The sequence below is a fragment of the Cololabis saira genome, chromosome 17 (assembly GCF_033807715.1).
Source record: "Cololabis saira isolate AMF1-May2022 chromosome 17, fColSai1.1, whole genome shotgun sequence".
Taxonomy (NCBI): Eukaryota; Metazoa; Chordata; class Actinopteri; order Beloniformes; family Belonidae; genus Cololabis; species Cololabis saira.
Window position 1 is genome coordinate 42,921,129 of NC_084603.1, and position 21,865 is coordinate 42,942,993.

At 43.4% G+C, this 21,865-nt stretch overlaps 2 protein-coding genes and 2 long non-coding RNA genes across 10 annotated transcripts in view; 1 reads left to right on the forward strand and 3 right to left on the reverse strand.

The window, feature by feature from the left end:
* The window catches only part of cep68 (centrosomal protein 68), a 40,303-nt gene extending 35,595 nt beyond the window's left edge, over nucleotides 1-4,708 (reverse strand). For 5 of the 7 annotated variants that reach the window (XM_061744997.1, XM_061744996.1, XM_061744995.1 and 2 more), the window contains exon 1: nucleotides 4,619-4,708. The gene's annotated coding sequence lies outside the window, so the exon portion shown is untranslated. Of the gene's footprint in view, nucleotides 1-3,128; nucleotides 3,249-4,263; nucleotides 4,379-4,618 lie in introns of those variants that run through there. The other 2 variants (XM_061744992.1, XM_061744993.1) reach the window with 2 other exon arrangements.
* A 9,737-nt stretch (nucleotides 4,709-14,445) lies between these two features.
* On the forward strand, nucleotides 14,446-20,723 carry sdhaf4 (succinate dehydrogenase complex assembly factor 4). Its single transcript, XM_061744809.1, has 3 exons — nucleotides 14,446-14,620; nucleotides 20,114-20,227; nucleotides 20,414-20,723. Exons 1-3 carry the CDS (start codon nucleotides 14,458-14,460, stop codon nucleotides 20,521-20,523), a joined length of 387 nt encoding a protein of 128 aa, XP_061600793.1. The 5' UTR covers nucleotides 14,446-14,457; the 3' UTR covers nucleotides 20,524-20,723.
* LOC133463906 (uncharacterized) lies at nucleotides 15,812-16,661 on the reverse strand. The gene is made up of 4 exons (XR_009784387.1): nucleotides 16,481-16,661; nucleotides 16,231-16,319; nucleotides 16,089-16,154; nucleotides 15,812-15,971 (listed from the first exon to the last, which is right to left on the reverse strand). It is a non-coding gene; the product is annotated as an uncharacterized LOC133463906 (long non-coding RNA).
* Nucleotides 16,760-18,072, reverse strand: LOC133463905 (uncharacterized). Its single transcript, XR_009784386.1, has 3 exons — nucleotides 18,011-18,072; nucleotides 17,058-17,229; nucleotides 16,760-16,909 (listed from the first exon to the last, which is right to left on the reverse strand). It is a non-coding gene; the product is annotated as an uncharacterized LOC133463905 (long non-coding RNA).
* Nucleotides 20,724-21,865: the final 1,142 nt, after the last annotated feature.

A 21,865-nucleotide genomic window follows, 5' to 3' on the forward strand; every position in this document is an offset into this window, starting at 1 on the left:
AGGAACTAAGGTCTGCTCCAACAGCAGGAACTAAGGTCTGCTCCAATAACAGGAACTAAGGTCTGCTCCAACAGGAACTAAGGTCTGCTCCAACAGCAGGAACTAAGGTCTGCTCCAGCAGCAGGAACTAAGGTCTGCTCCAACAGGAACTAAGGTCTGCTCCAACAGGAACTAAGGTCTGCTCCAACAGGAACTAAGGGCTGCTCCAACAGGAACTAAGGGCTGCTCCAACAGGAACTAAGGTCTGCTCCAACAGGAACTAAGGGCTGCTCCAACAGGAACTAAGGTCTGCTCCAACAGGAACTAAGGTCTGCTCCAACAGGAACTAAGGTCTGCTCCAACAGGAACTAAGGTCTGCTCCAACAGGAACTAAGGTCTGCTCCAACAGCAGGAACTAAGGTCTGCTGCAACAGGAACTAAGGTCTGCTCCAACAGGAACTAAGGTCTGCTCCAACAGGAACTAAGGTCTGCTCCAACAGGAACTAAGGTCTGCTCCAACAGGAACTAAGGTCTGCTCCAACAGGAACTAAGGTCTGCTCCAACAGGAACTAAGGTCTGCTCCAACAGCAGGAACTAAGGTCTGCTCCAACAGGAACTAAGGGCTGCTGCAACAGCAGGAACTAAGGTCTGCTCCAACAGGAACTAAGGGCTGCTCCAACAGGAACTAAGGGCTGCTCCAACAGCAGGAACTAAGGTCTGCTCCAACAGGAACTAAGGTCTGCTCCAACAGGAACTAAGGGCTGCTCCAACAGGAACTAAGGGCTGCTCCAGCAGGAACTAAGGGCTGCTCCAACAGCAGGAACTAAGGTCTGCTCCAACAGGAACTAAGGCCTGCTCCAACAGGAACTAAGGGCTGCTCCAACAGGAACTAAGGTCTGCTCCAACAGGAACTAAGGTCTGCTCCAGCAGGAACTAAGGTCTGCTCCAACAGGAACTAAGGTCTGCTGCAACAGCAGGAACTAAGGTCTGCTCCAACAGGAACTAAGGTCTGCTCCAACAGGAACTAGGGTCTGCTCCAGCAGGAACTAAGGTCTGCTCCAACAGGAACTAAGGTCTGTTCCAACAGGAACTAAGGTCTGCTCCAACAGGAACTAAGGTCTGCTCCAACAGGAACTAAGGTCTGTTCCAACAGGAACTAAGGTCTGCTCCAACAGGAACTAAGGTCTGCTCCAACAGCAGGAACTAAAGTCTGCTCCAACAGGAACTAAGGTCTGCTCCAACAGCAGGAACTAAGGTCTGCTCCAACAGGAACTAAGGTCTGCTCCAACAGGAACTAAGGTCTGTTCCAACAGGAACTAAGGTCTGCTCCAACAGGAACTAAGGTCTGTTCCAACAGGAACTAAGGTCTGCTGCAACAGCAGGAACTAAAGTCTGCTCCAACAGGAACTAAGGTCTGCTCCAACAGCAGGAACTAAGGTCTGCTCCAACAGGAACTAAGGTCTGCTCCAACAGGAACTAAGGTCTGTTCCAACAGGAACTAAGGTCTGTTCCAACAGGAACTAAGGTCTGCTCCAACAGGAACTAAGGTCTGCTGCAACAGCAGGAACTAAAGTCTGCTCCAACAGGAACTAAGGTCTGCTCCAACAGCAGGAACTAAGGTCTGCTCCAACAGGAACTAAGGTCTGCTCCAACAGGAACTAAGGTCTGTTCCAACAGGAACTAAGGTCTGCTCCAACAGGAACTAAGGTCTGTTCCAACAGGAACTAAGGTCTGCTGCAACAGGAACTAAGGTCTGCTCCAACAGGAACTAAGGTCTGCTGCAACAGCAGGAACTAAAGTCTGCTCCAACAGGAACTAAGGTCTGCTCCAACAGCAGGAACTAAGGTCTGCTCCAACAGGAACTAAGGTCTGCTCCAACAGGAACTAAGGTCTGTTCCAACAGGAACTAAGGTCTGCTCCAACAGGAACTAAGGTCTGTTCCAACAGGAACTAAGGTCTGCTCCAACAGGAACTAAGGTCTGCTCCAACAGGAACTAAGGTCTGTTCCAACAGGAACTAAGGTCTGCTCCAACAGGAACTAAGGTCTGCTGCAACAGCAGGAACTAAGGTCTGCTCCAACAGGAACTAAGGTCTGCTGCAACAGCAGGAACTAAAGTCTGCTCCAACAGGAACTAAGGTCTGCTCCAACAGCAGGAACTAAGGTCTGCTCCAACAGGAACTAAGGTCTGCTCCAACAGGAACTAAGGTCTGCTCCAACAGCAGGAACTAAGGTCTGCTCCAACAGGAACTAAGGTCTGCTCCAACAGCAGGAACTAAGGTCTGCTCCAACAGGAACTAAGGTCTGCTGCAACAGCAGGAACTAAGGTCTGCTCCAACAGGAACTAAGGTCTGCTGCAACAGCAGGAACTAAAGTCTGCTCCAACAGGAACTAAGGTCTGCTCCAACAGCAGGAACTAAGGTCTGCTCCAACAGGAACTAAGGTCTGTTCCAACAGGAACTAAGGTCTGCTCCAACAGGAACTAAGGTCTGCTGCAACAGCAGGAACTAAGGTCTGCTCCAGCAGGAACTAAGGTCTGCTCCAACAGCAGGAACTAAGGTCTGTTCCAACAGGAACTAAGGGCTGCTCCAACAGGAACTAAGGGCTGCTCCAACAGGAACTAAGGGCTGCTCCAACAGGAACTAAGGGCTGCTCCAGCAGGAACTAAGGTCTGCTCCAGCAGAAACTAAGGTCTGCTCCAACAGCAGGAACTAAGGGCTGCTCCAACAGGAACTAAGGTCTGCTCCAACAGGAACTAAGGGCTGCTCCAACAGGAACTAAGGGCTGCTCCAACAGTGTCCTCTTTCAAAAGCAGACTAAACACATACCTTTTTGCACAGGTGTTTGTCTAAACTCTACATGATTGGCTGAGTGATAGCATTTTTGTTATAATGGAATTACTGTGGTTATTGTTGTTTTCCTCTTGACATCCTTTTGTCTGTTTCTGTCATTGTAACCCTGTAATTGTGTTTGTTTGTTTATGTATTTGAGCACATTTAGTCCATGCTCGCCGTGTGAAATGTGCCATATAAATACATTTGCCTTGCCTTGCCTACTAGCAATATATACTACTAGTAGCCTGATATACTAGACTAGCCTAATTTACTACAAATACATGATAATGATGTGGAAGATAAGATAGGTAGATTACCTGTACTTTGCTAAAATGAGAACTCTCCACGCGCTTCTTTAATTTATTGTGGTTCCATGTTGTCGCAGTAGTTTTACGGGTAGAAGAAGTGAATCAGCTGAGACCAAACACAGCTCATGTTGCTGCTGCAGATGTACATGTGAACTGAACTAGATCCAGGGCTGCTTTCTAGAAACTGTACAAGCATAGACATATATACGTATCCACCCCATCGAGTGCTGAGCCGTACGTCAACGTCTCCGCCATATTGGATGTTCAAGACTGCGTTGTAAAGTAATACAGGTAATGAGGATGGGGCTCAGTTAGGAGTTCTGAAAGACAAGAACTGCGATGTTAGTGTCTCTCACGGGGGAAGGACCGATGTCCGTCAGCAGCAGCTGGAGGACACAAACATCAGTCAGTGAAAAGTAAATGGACTTATTTTCATAAAGCGCCTTTCTACAAAGAAATGTACGTTTTACGTCCCATTTATTCATTCACACACGCACTAATATACTTCGGAAACAGTTAGGCACCAAATATAATATATTTAATTTTCTCAGATGGCAAAAATAAGAACTTTATTGATCCCACATAGGAGTAATTCATGTTATATCAGCAAAAATAAGAAAAATAGAGAAACATATTTTCTAATCAACAAAGCATATTTTACATAAACATATTTTTTAAATTTTCAAGTAACAAAATAACATATTTTAACTATTTTTCAGATTATTTCAATTATTTTATTGTCTGAAAAATGGTTCAAAGGTTATTTTATTGTCTGAAAAATGGTTCAAATATGTTATTTTGTTATTTGATTTTTTTTTTATTTGTTTTGTTGATCTATTTTTCTATATTTTTCTTATTTTTGTGAGGGGGGATATATATTGTTTTTTGGCACTACCTTGTTCTCTATAGCTGATATAACATGAATTACTCCTATGTGGGGTCTTGCCTCATCCAATATGGCGGCGTCGTTGTCGTATCGCAGCAGCGGGCAAGAGAACACTCGATGCGGCGTCTACCTATATGTCTATGTGTACAAGTATGTGAAACACTCGAGAGCGTGGTCGGAGAGGGGGCTGTGGAGTAACCATGGCAACAAGTGACACCAAAGACAAGGGACCCACACAAAGGAAGGAAGAAATCTCACTCTGTAGTCCTGCATTTCCCTCTGTCCTCCCGATTACTGCAGCGGAATACACGTCTTATAGTGCAGAAAATGATAGAAGCGAAGTTGAAGAAAATCTAGATCAACCCGTCGAAAGCTGGTGTAAAGAAACGATATAAAAAGAGAAGCAGAGCTGCTTTGAGCGGACACAGAAAATGACAGTTAAAGCTTTTCATGCGTCTCACTGCGCACAGTTTATACATGTTTATACATGTTTATACATGCGGAAGTCAGACCATCGAAAATGAATCTCAGAGAACTCTAACAAACGCGTTTTCTATCAAAGGCATTTTGGCCCAGATGTGTCGTAAAAACAATAAAAGTGGCAATTATTTACCTGGTTTCGCAGCGGACACATGGAGGGTCTTTTCACGGCAGATCTTCCTTTTGTTCAGTCTCTTCCTGTAACGGCGCGGCCGCCACCCCAGGGTGAAGTGAAGGCTGATTTATGGTTCCGCGTTACACCAACGCGGAGCCTACGGCGTAGGGTACGCGGCGACGCGCAACGTACGGTGCGCGTCCCCGCGAACCCTACACCGTAGGGTCCGCGTCGATTTAACGCAGAACCATAAATCAGGCTTTAGTTTGCGCTTGGTACTGGACCTCCACTGGGGAGCAATATGTTGGATTCATTCAAAAGCTTCTAATTTACAGCTACATTTAATAGAATAAGACCTACGTGGCGCACACCTCTTTGAAACTTCGTTTGAGGGCATATATTCTCTATGATGTATGAATATTTTGATGGAATAATACATATTTTTCAACAGTTTCCAAACCATGTGACCCTGTCAACCGAAGGGAAAAAAGTGTCCTCAAATATAATTAAAAACGAGGTATGTTGTATTTTACTCTTTTAGTGATACACTATGAGCACAATACATTCAGTTACGTTGCCTTTCCACTGTTCAATTCAATTTTTTCAATTCAATTTTATTTCGTCTATTACAACAGAAGTTTTCTCTAGGATCTTTCCAGAGACCAGAACATAAACCCCCGAGCAATTATTACAAAAACAATGGCAGGTAAAAACTCCCCTTTAGGAGGGAAGAAACCTGGACCAGGACCTGGATCATAAGGGGGGTAGAAACCTGGACCAGAACCTGGATCATAAGGGGGTAGAAACCTGGACCAGGACCTGGATCTTAAGGGGGGAAGAAATCTGGACCAGGACCTGGATCATAAGGGGGGAAGAAACCTGGACCAGGACCTGGATCTTAAGGGGGTAGAAACCTGGAGGGGTTCCTTCTGAAGACCAGCCGGGCAGAGCAGGAAAAGAGAGAACAGACAGAGAGAATGAAGTGCAGTGCAGGGACGACTACACAAGCAGATGTAGCAGCAGACACTGAGGTGGTCAGAGGGGGGAGGCCAGGATGTCAGCAGCATCTACCAGACATCTACACAGGCAGGTGGAAGCAGCAGTGGGATGATCAGAGGGGGGGACTGCAGCAGGTCAGTAGTTTTACAACAAAGTAGTAAAAGTTGTAACACTACTGGCAGCATGCTGGAAAAGAAAGTGGTATCCTGTTTAAACGTTGCTGCATGGCACTTTGCCCATTAAAAAGAAAGTAAAAGGACAGTAAAAGAGGGAGGAGCCAGTATGTTTCGTTATAGCAGTCAAATGTGAGGCGACTAGGGTCGCTAACTCCCTGAAAAATAAATAAGCGACACCTCATCAGCCGGCCAGCCCTATTATTAGTTAATTTTTTTAACCCCTTTTTTTGTGAGTGAAACGATTTTTTAACTATTTGACTCGAACCTGAATCGAACCTTAGATGCATATTTCTGAATGTCATGAACACATGGAAAACAAATTATTATCCAGCAATTCACTTTAATACAAAATAACAAAATGAACTGATTAAAATAACTACATTTCTTAAACAGAAACCTGTCCTGCTTAACTTAAAATTGTATAAAGTAATATAAAACAATAGAAAGAAAGTAATATTCTGTAATAGTGCACATTTTTAGTGCAATAATAAAAGTGCAAACAGAAATTCTGTAGAAAACTTGTAAACATATTTGAGCCTCAAAGGCCATGACTGTAGCTACAGTTGGAGTAAAACAGTAAAAAATAACCTACGAACTCAACAGCTTAATGCCATTTTCCATTGGCGTTTTGCCATTGCAATTGACTATTTTTTGACTCTCACAGTAATACGGGACAAAGTGCGTCTCTTTTCAGCTCCATACGGGACGCTACTTTAGTTTATAAATACGGGACAATTCCGTTTTTCAAGGGAAGTTGGCGTCCCTATACACTTCATTGAAACTACTGTATTTTACCCCTCTCTCCCGCCGTCCTCCTGTATTAGTATTTTCCCGTAAATTTCCCATTTTATAATATCATATTTTAAAAGCATTATTGTGCCTCTCCAAACTGAATTCTTACAATTGATTTGTTGTTCTGTGTTTGTTCCCTACAGCCAGAGCAGTGGATAAAACACTGTTTTATTTGTTTTAACACTGTTTTATCCACTGCTCTGGCTGCAGCAAGCAGCAGTTCTCGCCAGGTTACTGGAAACAAAGGAAACAAACACAGAACCACAAATCAGAGATCCATAGATGTAACGAGAGAGAAGGGCCTTTCTGCCAAAAAAGTGAAGACTTTGTGTAAATATCTCTAAAAATGGGATATCAAACAGAACAACCTAAAGATGAGCAGGATGGGGCTCAGTTAGGAGTTCTGAAAGACAAGAACTGCGATGTTAGTGTCTCTCACGGGGGAAGGACCGATGTCCGTCAGCAGCTGGAGGACACAAACATCAGTCAGTGAAGCCAGAGAGCCACATGAGTGAAAATGTAAATGTTTCACTTGAAGACTATCAATGTATACATTATACATGCATACACTTTCATTGTTATGCTGATGATACGCAGCTCTACTTGTCTATGAAGCCGGATGAAATAGAACCGTTAGTTAAACTTCAGGCATGTCTTAGGGACATCAAGGACTGGATGTCCAGAAATTTCCTGCTTCTAAATTCAGATAAAACAGAGGTTATCATTCTTGGTCCAGAGCATCTTAGGAAGGGATTAGATGGTGTTGCGATGGCTTCCAGTGCAACTGTGAGAAACCTTGGTGTTATTTTCGATCAGGATTTGTCGTTTAAACCATATGTCAATCAGGTTTGTAAAATAGCCTTTTTCCATCTCCGTAATATTGCAAAGATTAGGAAAATCCTCTCGCAGAGTGATGCAGAAAAACTAGTTCATGCGTTTGTATCTTCTAGACTAGATTACTGTAATGTGTTGTTAGCAGGATGTCCAAATAATTTGCTGAATAGGCTCCAGCTGATCCAAGATGCAGCAGCACGAGTACTGACAGGAATTAGCAGGAGAGACCACGTCTCTCCAGTGTTAGCGTCGCTCCATTGGTTACCCGTAAAATTCAGAATCCAATTTAAAATTGTATTACTTGCGTATAAAGCCCAAAACGGCTTAGCTCCGCATTATTTGCAAGACCTGATAGTGCCTTATGTTCCTGTCAGAGCTCTCCGTTCTCAGAGTGCAGGTTTACTCGTAGTTCCTAGAGTATCTAAATGTAGATTTGGAGGGCGGGCGTTCTGCTATCAGGCACCACTACTATGGAACCAACTTCCAATCTGGGTTAAGGGGGCTGACACCACCTCCACCTTTAAAACTAAACTTAAAACCTTTCTGTTTAGTAAAGCCTATAGTTAGTGTTTAGTAAACCTCTAGCTGGTGCTGGTAAATCTCTAGGTAGTGTAAACTTTAGTGTGTCAGAGTCGCTCCTGTAGTTTCTTGTGCTGGCCCCCCCTTCTCCTCCCTTTTCTCTCTTTTGTCCATGTTGCAGCATTCTTTGCCGGACACCGGAACCTGCAGGTGGTCGTGGGTGGCTTGTAGCTTGCATTAAGGAGCACAAGTCTTTCCCTGACCCTGCACCCCAACCTGGGACTTGCTGATTGGGCCGGAGCTTCGGGAGCTGCGTGCTGGCCTGCGGTCCCCACCCCTGGTCATCCCGTTGCTGGCCCCCCTTCTCCTCCCTTTTCTCTCTCTGCAGGTGGTCGTGGGTGGCTTGTAGCTTGCATTACGGAGCACAAGTCTTTCGCTGACCCTGCACCCCAACCTGGGACTTGCTGATTGGGCCGGAGCTTCGGGAGCTGCGTGCTGGCCTGCGGTCCCCACCCCTGGTCATCCCGTTGCTGGCCCCCCTTCTCCTCCCTTTTCTCTCTCTGCAGGTGGTCGTGGGTGGCTTGTAGCTTGCATTACGGAGCACAAGTCTTTCCCTGACCCTGCACCCCAACCTGGGACGTGCTGATTGGGCCGGAGCTTCGGGAGCTGCGTGCTGGCCTGCGGTCCCCACCCCTGGTCATCCCGTTGCTGCTTCCACCTGCCTGCTGTGCTGTTGCCGTCCCTGACCCACCAGTCTGGCCCTCGGCAGGAGGGTCCCCCCTTATGAGCCTGGTCCTGCTCAAGGTTTCTTCCCTCCTAAAGGGGAGTTTTTCCTTGCCACTGTTTGGCTTAAGGTTTTTCTCCCACTAGGGGAGTTTTTACCTGCCATTGTTTATGTAATAACTGCTCGGGGGTCATGTTCTGGGTATGGGTCTCTGGAAAGCGTCTAGAGACAACTCTGTTGTATTAGACGCTATATAAATAAAATTTAATTGAATTGAATTGAATGTGTATATAAATAAAATAAAATATATAATAAAATAAAAAATAAATAAATGTGCTTTAGTTTACTTTTGTGTTTTCATTTAGGCTCTATTATAGGAATAAATAGGAATGTCCACAACATTTCAGTGTCAACAAAGGTAGAACTATCAGATTCTGAACACATAATAGTAGTTTGTTTGTGCTTGACAGGTAGTTATTTTAGATTTCTTGTAAACCTGTCTTAAAATGTAAGTGTAGCACGGCGAGTGCCACGGGGCCCGACCGACAGGATAGAGAGGACACGGAGCTTAGTGCAGAACCCTTATTATTATAATCACCCACACGCCCAGGACATAGTGCACAAGCACCTCACACCAGCAGCACCTCACGATCAGCAGCTCCAGCTTCAGTCTGACCACCCGTCTCAGCAGCAGCTTCTCCTCTTATAAGGCTGGCAGGGTGGAGAGGCTGACGGGCCACACCTGTGTCCCGTCAGCCTGAGTGGCTGCAGCTCCTCCACTCTGCCACACACCCCCAACGCCAAACTCGCGCCGGGGTCCGTCCGGCCGAGCCTACTCCCCCCCCCGCCCCCCTCGGAGCGGGAGAGGAAGCCGTCTGCGCCCCCGGGCCTTCCTGGTTCAGACAGCCACCGAGCACCGTCGGGAGGTCGCCCTCGGCGTCGGGCCGACGAGCGGGAACGGTCGGGCGGCCGTCCTCGGCGACGGGCCGACGAGCGGGAACGGTCGGGCGGCCGTCCTCGGCGACGGGCCGACCAGCGGGAACGGTCGGGCGGCCGTCCTCGGCGACGGGCCGACCAGCGGGAACGGTCGAGCGGCCGTCCTCGGCGACGGGCCGACCGCCGAGAAAGCCGCTCTCGGGACCGGGCCCATGGTGGCCTCGGGTCAGACGGTGCACCCAGGACCACCCCCTCCTCCGTGACGCGGACCCGCGCCGGCCGCTGGTCCGCCTCCAGGACCGCCTCCTCCACGGCGCAGCCCTGGTCTGGAGCTGGTGTGTCCAGGACCGCCTCCTCCGTCACGGTGCCCTGCTGGTCCGCCTCCACCTCTGCAGCCGACTCCGCCTCCGACTCCACCTCCGACTCCGCCTCCGACTCCGTCCCAGGAGCCGTCGCCTGGCGGCCTGCAGCTACTGCCTCACGGCCGGTCGGCTGCAGCGCCACCAGCGCTGCCGCGGCGAACCTCAGGCGTGGAGCCGGGGTGGGCCGCTCCGTTGGCCCCGCCGCCTCAGGAGCCGTCGCTTGGCGGCCCGCAGCTTCTGCCTCCCGGCCTCTCAGCTGCGGCGCCGCCAGCTCCTCCCGCGCTGCTGCGGCGAACCTCAAGCGTGGTGCAGGGGTGGGTCGCTCCGCGGGCATCAGTGCCGCCAGCACAGCGAGCTGATGCTCGCCCTGGTCCCGGAGCAGGGCGGCCAGGTCCGCCATGGCATGGGCGAGCGCGTCCAGGGCCCGCTCCGTGCCTCCCTTCTCCATCCCGTCGGGCCCCACGTTGGGCGCCAGTGTAGCAAGGCTAGTGCTACGGGGGCCCGACCGACAGGATGGAGAGGACACGGAGCTTAGTGCAGAACCCTTCCCTTCCATTATTATAATCACCCACACGCCCAGGACATAGTGCACAAGCACCTCACACCAGCAGCACCTCACGATCAGCAGCTCCAGCTTCAGTCTGACCACCCGTCTCAGCAGCAGCTTCTCCTCTTATAAGGCTGGCAGGGTGGAGAGGCTGACGGGCCACACCTGTGTCCCGTCAGCCTGAGTGGCTGCAGCTCCTCCACTCTGCCACAGTAAGGGATACTGGACCTCGGTGGAAAATTTCCCTTATTTTTAAATCCAAAACTTGACAGGTATGCATTGAAAGGACAGTGTTTCTATAAATGCCACAATTACTGGCTCAACAAATACATTTATATTAACAATAAATATTTAAGTCAAAAACTAAATGGGCACTAAATACTATAGTTTTAAACAACACCTTAACTTTCAATGAAACATCTGCCTCCGTCGACAGGTATTCTGGCCCCTCTGTCCGAGGAACTGTTCTGGGGTCCGTTTCACAAAGCAGGTTCAACAAACACTGAGTTTAATCCTGAACTCTTAGTTGATCTACTCTGAGATCGGAAACTCTGAGTTTTCGGTTCCAGAACAGCGGATTTGAGGTAATTTACTCAACTCTAAGTAGTTTCACCGGGAGTTAAGCGCGAGCGTGAGGGAAATAAAAAGCCAGCATCAGTAGAGCGCTGATACAAGGATTCACCATGGCAACCGGCGACACAAAAGAGCGACATACATTTTCTTTTTTTTCTTTTTAACTTTATTTATCTTTTCAATTTACAAAATCCCTTTGAGGAAACGTTAGTTTGCATCTGAAGATCCACATACTTCACGCCACTGGAGTTAGAAGCATTAATACGTGCATATGGCGAGTATGAGAGCATATTTTGAAAAAAAAAAATGAAATTTTATTGTCAATTAGATCAGGGCCGTCAATTGGGCACGGCAGCTGCCACACCTCGGCTTCAGGGGAGAATGTAAATGTTTTTTTTTAATACATTTATGGAATTACTCTGTATCTATTTGTATTGATGTATTCTATTACTTCATACATATAAAATAACTACAAATGCATATCAGAACAACATGATGGATTTCAGTAGGTATTATCTATCCCAACACTTGTACCCCCCCCCCTCATATCTTGAAATGTCCCAGCGTCCCTGACGACAGTGGTCGCTATCAATCTCGTTTTTAGTGCGCTCTGCAGATATAATATATGTCCTGCCATTTTCTTTCTTTTTATTTAAATTGATTTATTTTATTATATTTATGTTACTTATGTAATGACTTATGCACTTCATCCACTTTATGTCTCATACTGTATTTGTTTATTTAATTCCTTGATGCCTGACTGTCCTCGGTCAATGTTCTGACTGTAATTGGAACTTTTAAATAAAGTTTTAAATAAAGTAAAAAAAAAAAGTGCGCTCTGCAGTGTTACTAACTTACAAAAATTAAAATGAAGCAGACAACCACGCAATAAAAAAAAAGAAAGAAGGCAAGTGATGGGTCCAGAATATATTAACGAGGCTGTTAGCCACTGATGGATTAATTATGCAAGTTCATCTCAAAGTAAGATATAAATCCTCTTATACATCTGTTTAAGGGAAATATTTGACTTTTTTTTACTCTCCCTCTCCTTTTTGCATTTGGACTTTAACTGTTTGAAGTTAAACTGGGATGTCCCTGTGATATTGTTGCACTGACATAGTGAATAAAATACGTTGCGTTTGTCAGATACGCCTTTTCTGCTCTCTAACTCTGCCGCTTGCTGTCCGTGGTGCAGAAAACGGATGCGTATTGCGTAAAGACCCATTGGCTGAATTGACGCCACTGAAGGAGGAGACAGAGAGAAACTCCAGGTTCGCTGAAATAAACCTGGTCCCCACCAGGTTAGATTCAGAGCGTCTGTTACTACGGTAACTGACCGAGAGCTTAAGTTACCTCTCTTTGTGAAACAGGCTAGAGTTACCTCTCTCTCTCTGGTTTGAGTTACCTCCCTTTGTGAAACGGAAAACTCAGAGTTTCCCTCATTTCAGGGTTAACAGACTCAGAGTTTTCACTAAACCTGCTTTGTGAAACGGGCCCCTGATCTGAACTGTTCTTGCTGAAGTTTGAAGGTTTGAAGTTTTATAGCCTCAGCAAAACAGCTTAAAACAGCTTAAAACCATAACTGAGACCCTATGGGATCCTTCCCTCTAACTTTTAATGATTCTATTTCTATTTAATGATCAGTGACTCCTAAAAAACTAGAATCCACATAGCCCTCAAACTCAGCCAATGAACCTGTTCAATGTCGATAAGATCTTAAGTTAAACGTTGGGACTATGGCTTGAGTTGTCCTGATCAAGTCGGATTCATGATGCAGATCACCAGATCATGAGAAGACCACGATTACCTGTTGTTGCCTTTTATTCATAATTATATAACACCTGTATGAGGTATTGTAACCAATCAGAGGGTTGAGACGAGCGGTTTAATAATCTGGGGCCTCATTTATAAAGCTTGCAAGCGCACAAAACAGGGCTTGAAAGATGTGCAAGCACCTTCTACGCAAAGGTTGGGTTTAAAAAAAAAAAAACTTCACGGGAAAATGTGCGTATCTCTACGCAAACTTTGACTGGTGCTCTCAAAACAACCTGGACCTCAACACATCCAAAACCAAGGAACTGATTGTGGATTACAGAAGATCTAAATCCGTGCTCCCCGCCCTCGCCATCAGAGGAGAGGAGGTGGAGAGAGTGGAGAGAGGAAGTTCCTTGGAGTCCATATTTCAGCCGACCTCACCTGGACCACCCACACCTCTGTTCAGCTGAAGAACATCTGTTCAGCTGAAGAACATCTGCTCAGCTGAAGAACATCTGTTCAGCTGAAGAACATCTGCTCAGCTGAAGAACATCTGTTCAGCTGAAGAACATCTGCTCAGCTGAAGAACATCTGTTCAGCTGAAGAAGGCCCACCAGAGACTCTATTTTCTCAAGAAGCTCAAACAGTTTCACCTCCCCTGCCCCCTGCTGGTGAATTTCTACCGTGCTTCCATCGAGTCCATCCTGACCATAGACATATATAAAGACTAGATGACTCGTCCGCGCTGCTGCCAATGGAGAGCGACGTCGTCACACGGCGGCCATCTTGCCACAGGAGAACTCGCTCACTTTAACATTGTGTTTAATGGTGCCTGTACTGCTTAAACAACCTTAACTTGCTCAATTCTCAACAGATTTTCTAACAGTTTGGTTTGTTATGAACGTCAGATATGTAGTTATGACACTGCATACTTGTGAATAATTATAAACATTGAAAAACGTACTTTTATAAGAAAATAACCAGAAACAGATAGCTATGACATGGTATTTATATTATATCAATATTTCTATAGTATTCTTAGTAATATTTATATTTACATTATAACATATATACATATATATTATTACCATATAACATATATATATATGTATATATATATATATATATATATATATATATATATATATATATATATATATATATATATTATTACATTATGATGTATTTATATCATGACATTATAACATCTGTGTATATATATATATATATACATGTTATATGGTAATAATATATATATGTATATATGTTATAATGTAAATATAAATGTTACTAAGAATACTATGGAAATATTGATTTAATATAAATACCATGTCATAGCTATCTGTTTTGGTTATTTTCATATAAAAGTACGTTTTTCAATGTTTATAGTTATTCACAAGTATGCATACATCTCTGACGTTCATAACAAACCAAACTGTTTGAAAATCTGTTGAGAATTGAGCAAGTTAAGGTTGTTTTGCAGTACAGGCACCATTAAACACAATGTTAAAGTGAGCGAGTTCTCCTGTGGCAAGATGGCCGCCGTGTGACGACGTCGCAGCAGCGCGGACGAGTCATCTAGCCTTTATATATGTCTATGATGATCGCAGCATGTGATGTTGATGAGCTGACGCGGTCTGATGACGACACAGACGCTGCAGTGTTGTGCAAGTGTCCGACAGCAGGATAGGAGACAGTACCGTATTTGTTCTTCCAGCTCGAGCATGTCTGTGGTCCGGCTGTGGGCCTCAGCCAGCACACGGTTGCTTTCCAGGAGATCCGTTTTGGAGCCGGCGTTTAAAGGTTGGTGTTGGTTTGCGTTTTAGTGAGCTCAGCTTCTGTAGCAGCTTCTGTAGCTCATCTAATGCCAGCAAACGTAACATTTCACACGTTGAAGCTCCTGATTTAATGGCTCTTTAAGGGCTTAGTCACCAAGGTGCATATATATATATATATATATGTCTATGGTGTTGGCAGCCTCGTGAGTGTAAACAAACAGCAGTGTAGTAGTCAGTACTGGAGATGAGGGGGATGAGGGGGGGTGGCTGTAATAAAAACAGTCCAAATCATCCCCCCTGTAAAACTGCCATCCCTCCTTTCCATCCCTTATGTCATTTCATCAATGAATGTGGTTTTACCAATAGTATACGGCTGCAGACCCGGAGGCAGCAGATCTGAGCAGCAGATCTGAACCGCAGTTCTAGACGTCACAGAGCCCCCTACTGGATTACTTTATAACTGCAACTAGTAGAACTGCACTGCAACTAAATCAGCGTTCCACCTTAATAAATATATGAAGATTTAATTGATAATGAGGCATGGAGCTTAAATATGAAGATTTAATTGATAATGAATCTCAATATATGAAGATTTAATTGATAATGAGGATGGAGCTTATAATTAAAGAACTTACTTCCAGGGTAAACGGCAGGGATTTGTAGCTCATTCAGCACTATTTCAGATGTCATTTGTAGAGCATAGGTCTTTGCTGGTAGGCTCTTTTTTTTTGTGGCAAGAGATTTAGATCATAGGCAGCACCAGTAGGTGCAGTTAAGACTGTTATCAAATTAAGGTGAAATTTTAAATTATTTCTTTAAATCATGAATGAGGCAATATAAAAAAATTAGTCTTTACTTGTTTTTAGCCTAATGACAATAAATATATATTTAAACACTGAGCAACCATAAACATCATAGATAATGTCGTGATTGAGGCTTGGTATTTTACCATGTCTCTGCAGGACTGTTATATGCACAGAATTATAAAGGTGTTGCAATTGCGTGAATATGAAAAGAGACTGGGACAGAGAAGATGACAACTGTCTTGCCACTGACAGAGAGGACTAAGATGTGGCGTTTAGTGGGATATATTACCCCCAAAACTTGAACAGCATTGATCAAACCCACTACAACATAGTGTATTTGGGTGTCAAGTCCTCACTTTTGTTGTAGTAATTGTTAAAAAAATAAATAAAAACACTTTGATATACTGAAATGGTAAGTATGGTAGTATTAAGTCCAAAATTCCCAAACAGAACAATATAACATTTATTTAACAATATAACTTGGGGTAAACAATTGTCTCATCTTGATGAAATGTACAGTATATAATATATATTCAGTGCAGGTGCAGTCACATCCCACATTAAGGAGATCTGCAGAGAAAAAAAACAGCTGAAAAAACACTCAATACAAATCACAATCAACACTGAAATACTTAAGATTCTGGAGCATAGCAAATTCATGATATTGACATTAACAGCATTACCTACCATTTGAATAGTGCCCCTTCCTTTTTCATCTGCCTCTGTAGCCTCCTACAAAACTCCTCCACTTCACTGAAAAGGTAAACAGACAAACAATTAAATACTGTGATAGAAGAATCAATAATACTCAGAAACTACTACTTCTTACCTTTGTTGGTAAACAGGCCCTGACAGAAATGTTTGTTCTGCCTCCTGCCATGACACCCCCTTCAATGCCGAGATTCCATATATGATGGTCTAAAGAAGAAAAAAAAGATGTTCATTTAAGGCAGCAATTGTGTTTCTTCATACCAATACAAAATATCAAGCCGTTATCATCCAACCTACACAACTTTCCATTTATCCATGCTTTGAAAGTGCTGTAGCCCACACTCAATATTCAACAGGACTAGGCTCACCTCAGGAAGAAGAACCTCGCAGATGAACTGCACTTAATCTCTGTACTTGTATTGAGTTGGATTTCTTCCCAGTAATGCCTTCAGGTGTGCGAAGAGAGTGGCTTGTTCCTCTTCACTCTCTATGAAGATGGGCACCTGAGATGATGGCTTCTCTGTTAACCATTTAGATGGTTTACCATTCAGTACACTCTAAGGCAAGATTTGGGAATTGATTAGTGTTGTATCACAAGAGTTAAAGACATGCTGAAAGACATGGTGCCTGGGGGGTGGTGGTGGATGGTGGGACTGTAGGGTTGGAACCTGGTTTCTTCTTGCACCAATGTATATGTTTAATAAAATCGTCTTTCCGTTTTATTGTTGAACTGCAGTATGGACAGTGATAATGCAGCTGCGGCCGACATCCCAGTCCACATCTGTGAATGGTGTATTCTTAAACATAAGCACATAGATATAAATATTATTATATAATCAGTTTTCCATTACAAATTGTCACTTAAAAATACAAATCCTGCATCAACAATGAAGTTCCAGCATGCACTACATGCACACACACAGGGAGAATGTTTTCAAACTTTACCTTCATGGCTAACAGCTCTGTTAAAATGAAGATCCATGTGTATCTGACATTTGTTCAACGGGGAGGGGTAGTAAACTGTAGGGCTGCAGAATGGACAGTGGTAGTTATTGCAGCATGATGTGCATCTGTGAAGTTGGGGCAAGGCCCTTCCTTTCTGGATTGTTATGTGTACCTAAAAAAGAGTGTTCAATTAGTCCAAGTTAATATTTTTACACTGTTTTACAGACAAAACTGGGCCAAAACCTAATAACGGACAAATATACATTTTCATCTTATGCACTGGATTAGCTAAATTTCTGTCCACAAAATATCTAAATATAGGCTATATAGTGATATAAATGTGAATAGTTATATAAACACACATAATGTTTAATATGAATAAAAAGATAAGTTAAGATATTCCTTCAATTGTCCCACAATGGGGAAATCCACAGTTACAGCAGCAACTGCACAGTTGATTGAAGAGTAGCAATAACAAACAATATATGAACAATGAATTATTGGGACGAAAAAAATAACAACCCTAACAATAATAGTAAAAATATATAATCAATATAATAACCATGACATTATTTACAAGATTAATCTTGGTAATGATTGGTAATATACCAGAGATCATGTTCTTATTGCACATAATAAATGAAAAAAAAAAATAAATTATATATATATGTATATATATATATATATATATATATATATATATAAATAGGACCTTCATGCTTTTCTCATGTAATCCACATCACAAGTAAAACATTTTAGCCTACGCACTTTTCTGACTATCGTGGCAAATAGAGTCATTAACGTTAATTTCTCTGTCAAATTTAACTTAACAATATAGTTTGTGGATCATGTTAGGCATTTCACTGATTGATTAAATCACTTTTGCAGATCACTTAAGTGCCAATATATCTTGAAAAGAATACACAAAAAATGTGATTCACGGTAATACTCACACTCCGGTCGTCATCCATCTTGAGAAAAGGAGAAAAGAGCACGCTGCCGGAAAAAAACGAGAAATCTCAATCTGAACTGTTTGATTTAGTTGCAGTTATAAAGTAATCCAGTAGGGGGCTCTGTGACGTCTAGAACTGCGGTTCAGATCTGCTGCTCAGATCTGCTGCCTCCGGGTCTGCAGCCATACCCTTCTCGGTTTTACTGCTATTTCAACATTTAGAGTCATCACCAGAAAAATAACTTATTTGACAATTTGTACCCGTTTCAAGTAAATTTTCACTTGAAATAAGTAGGAAAATCTGCCAGTGGGACAAGATTTATCTTCTTATTACAAGCAAAAAAATCTTGTTCCACTGGCAGATTTTTCTACTTATTTTAAGTGAAAATCTACTTGAAACTGGTGAAAATTGTTGTTTTTTTTTCCAGTGATGAGTCTTGTTTTAAGTGTAATGAGATTTTTTTTACTAAAATGAGACATTTTAACTAGAAATAAGACAAATATTCTTGTTAAGATTTTGAGTTTTTGCAGTGATCCATTTTACTTATCCTGTGAAGGACAGAGTCATATTGATAAGTTCAGAAAAGGGTTTTTTATTGTTGTGTTTTGATGTATTTGATGTAAGCCCAGTGGATATTTAAAGCTTACAGAAGGCTGCATTTAACTGCTGCTATGTCATTCCTGCAGTATTTCTGCAGCTGTTTTGGTCAGTGCTGTTTGTTTACACTCACGAGGCTGCCAAAACCATAGACATATATACGCAGTACTCAAGTTGTAAAAAAAAAAATCAGGGGGGATGGTGGATTTGATCATATGGGGACAGATAATTTGTGCTGATTACAAATAATATAATATATTACAAATAATAGCAGAGTGTTGTGCTCCCGCATGTGCGCTCAAATCCACGCTGATTGTGATGTTCAAAGGAACCTGCGTGGATTTGGGCGTATGCACAGTTTTGAACATCTGAATTTTTTTTGCGTATGTGGAAATTCCACGCACGGATTCACGTTGAAATCCACGCACTCTTTGTACATGAGGCCCCTGGACTTTTGGGTAACTAACGTTAAACGGTCAAATCATAAAGTTCGGTGTCCTCATCACTTTAATTTCTACAACAAATCCTGCCTTGAAGTCGGACCAAGCGTCAAGACTTTTGTAAGCCTTCAAGCTTTGCTTCGTGTATTTCCCCGGCGACGGCGTATAAATTAAGTACATATAAATATCAGGAAACTGGATTTGTGGAGAAATATTAATGTCCATGGACCACTGGTTCTTGGTAACTGTATCAAATATTAATGTCCATGGACCACTGGTTCTTGGTAACTGTATCAAATATTAATGTCCATGGACCACTGGTTCTTGGTAACTGTATCAAATATTAATGTCCATGGACCACTGGTTCTTGGTAACTGTACCAAATATTAATGTCCATGGACCACTGGTTCTTGGTAACTGTACCAAATATTAATGTCCATGGACCACTGGTTCTTGGTAACTGTACCAAATATTAATGTCCATGGACCACTGGTTCTTGGTAACTGTATCAAATATTAATGTCCATGGACCACTGGTTCTTGGGGTAACTGTACCAAATATTAATGTCCATGGACCACTGGTTCTTGGGGTAACTGTACCAAATATTAATGTCCATGGACCACTGGTTCTTGGTAACTGTACCAAATATTAATGTCCATGGACCACTGGTTCTTGGGGTAACTGTACCAAATATTAATGTCCATGGACCACTGGTTCTTGGTAACTGTACCAAATATTAATGTCCATGGACCACTGGTTCTTGGTAACTGTACCAAATATTAATGTCCATGGACCACTGGTTCTCGGTAACTGTACCAAATATTAATGTCCATGGACCACTGGTTCTTGGGGTAACTGTACGGGTCACTTTCAAGTCCAACTGCCTTTAATTTAAGCTGATAATCAGCTATTATCCCGTCTTCTCCACTAGTTGCAGCTGTTTTTACCACTCAGTGCAGTAAGGGGGCTGGTCCAGTGGAAAAGTGACGTCAATGCAAACCCTCTATTGATGAGTTTGATGTAAACATTGACATGTATCTGTCATTTTCCATTGCTCACTTTGCAGGATGTCCGCGGGCAGCCAGCGGAGCGGCGAAGGACCAGGAGCCGATGAGGAAGGCGAAAACGCCCCAGGGGAAGTTTGATGTCCCCGAAGAGAAAAACAAAGACGTTCTTGAAAGTAAGAGGAGGAAGGGTTGACAAATGTAAACTGGGTTGGCAGAAGCAGAGCATTGCCCAGGACCGACTTAGGTAGGAACAAGGTGTGAAAAAAGGGGATACAAATATTAGTTTAAAAAGAAAGGAAAGCAGGAATAAAAATAAATGATTTAGTGTGTTTGTTTGTGTTTTTTGTTTTGTCCTTCAGAGTTTCCTGGTGACATAAACCCTGCAACCAAGGAGCAAGGTGGCCCCCGGGGACCGGAGCCCACACGCTACGGAGACTGGGAGAGGAAGGGCCGCTGTGTCGACTTCTAGTTTATTTCTTTTTAATGTCATATTTTCCCTCTTAAGTTATTGGGAAGTTAAGCTATTTTGTAGCTTTGTTTTGTTTAGCTTTGCAGTCAAACATCTGTTTTCCAGATCAGAGTATATGAATGAGGCAGGGATAATTATTCATGCAGCCTGCAGATGGAATAGTTAACTTGCCCAAATAAACTTATTTCATACATGTGTGATTTATGGTAAAGGATAAATCTTCTTTCAATTTAGCACATTGTCTGTCAGTCTCTCTCACTCGATGGAAATTTTATGCAAATTTTGCAGTATGCACCTTAAGTTTAAATATTCAGCATAACAAGGACTTGCATAATACAAGTTTATATAAACGCAAACACTTAAATGTTTTAAGTTGTTTAGTGACACGATGCATGTGTGCGGTTTTTACAGATTAACAATCCTGCAACTGTGTCCAACTTTGGCTTTTTCATCTGGAAGTTGTTCAAAAATGACTTCTGGAGAATTAACGGACAGTTTGGTCTTGAGTTATTTGTTCAAATATTTGTCAACTACTGATTTCCACGACTCCAGAATAGTCTCTAGATAGAGCACACAAGATTGCCATGTACAGAGGACGTTTTGGAAATTGCTGTTGGGTCACGTGTAAAGCAATATTAGAGCCAATTGTTCTGCGATGGCTGTTGTTGTGTGAACATCATTTGGCCCATTTTCCATGTCACATGGCACCAGCTTTTGATTAAAAATGACATGCTCGAAACAACTTCTGAATTATGAGAATCAGTCCTCTGACTGGGCCTCATTTATAAAAGAGTGTAAAAGTAAATGAGTTTTTTTATATGTAAATGAGCATGCTGAGCATGCACAGCGGCTTCCTGCAGTCTGTTTCTGCTGATTCAGGATGAATGAGACGTGTCAAGCCATTAAATTTCGCGGGGACTGAGATGGAGATGTTGTGGATGAGGTGGAGGCAGGAAAACCACATTATTTGGTGGTCACAGTAGTGGCATTACTAACAAAAATAAAGCTAGTGAGTGGCAGCACGTTGTTGCTGCGCTAAACACCGTAAGTGGCACGGACAGATCTGTGGCAGAAATAAAAAAGAAGTGCGATTTGAAGGTGGAGGCCAAGAGGAGAGTGGCCCAGCACTCATTTGTTCTGTCCTCAGTCACTCTACGGTTGTCGCGGTGGGTGACGAGGAGGTTCCTGGCGTGTCCTGCACCGCGGCTGCAGCAGCAGCACCAGTACCAGCAGCAGTACCAGTACCAGCACCAGCACCAGCTGCAGCAGCACCAGTACCAGCACCAGTACCAGCAGCAGCAGCAGCAGAGTCCTGACTGACGCTCTGCTTCAAAAACAGAGG

What these genes read in the sequence shown, in the direction of transcription:
- sdhaf4 (XM_061744809.1), top strand. Translation starts at nt 14,458, where the DNA reads ATGACGACACAGACGCTGCAGTGTTGTGCAAGTGTCCGACAGCAGGAT. An exon ending in TTTGGAGCCGGCGTTTAAAG is followed by an intron (nt 14,621 to 20,113) that starts GTTGGTGTTGGT and finishes CTCACTTTGCAG; the next exon opens with GATGTCCGCGGGCAGCCAGC. An exon ending in AAACAAAGACGTTCTTGAAA is followed by an intron (nt 20,228 to 20,413) that starts GTAAGAGGAGGA and finishes TTTGTCCTTCAG; the next exon opens with AGTTTCCTGGTGACATAAAC.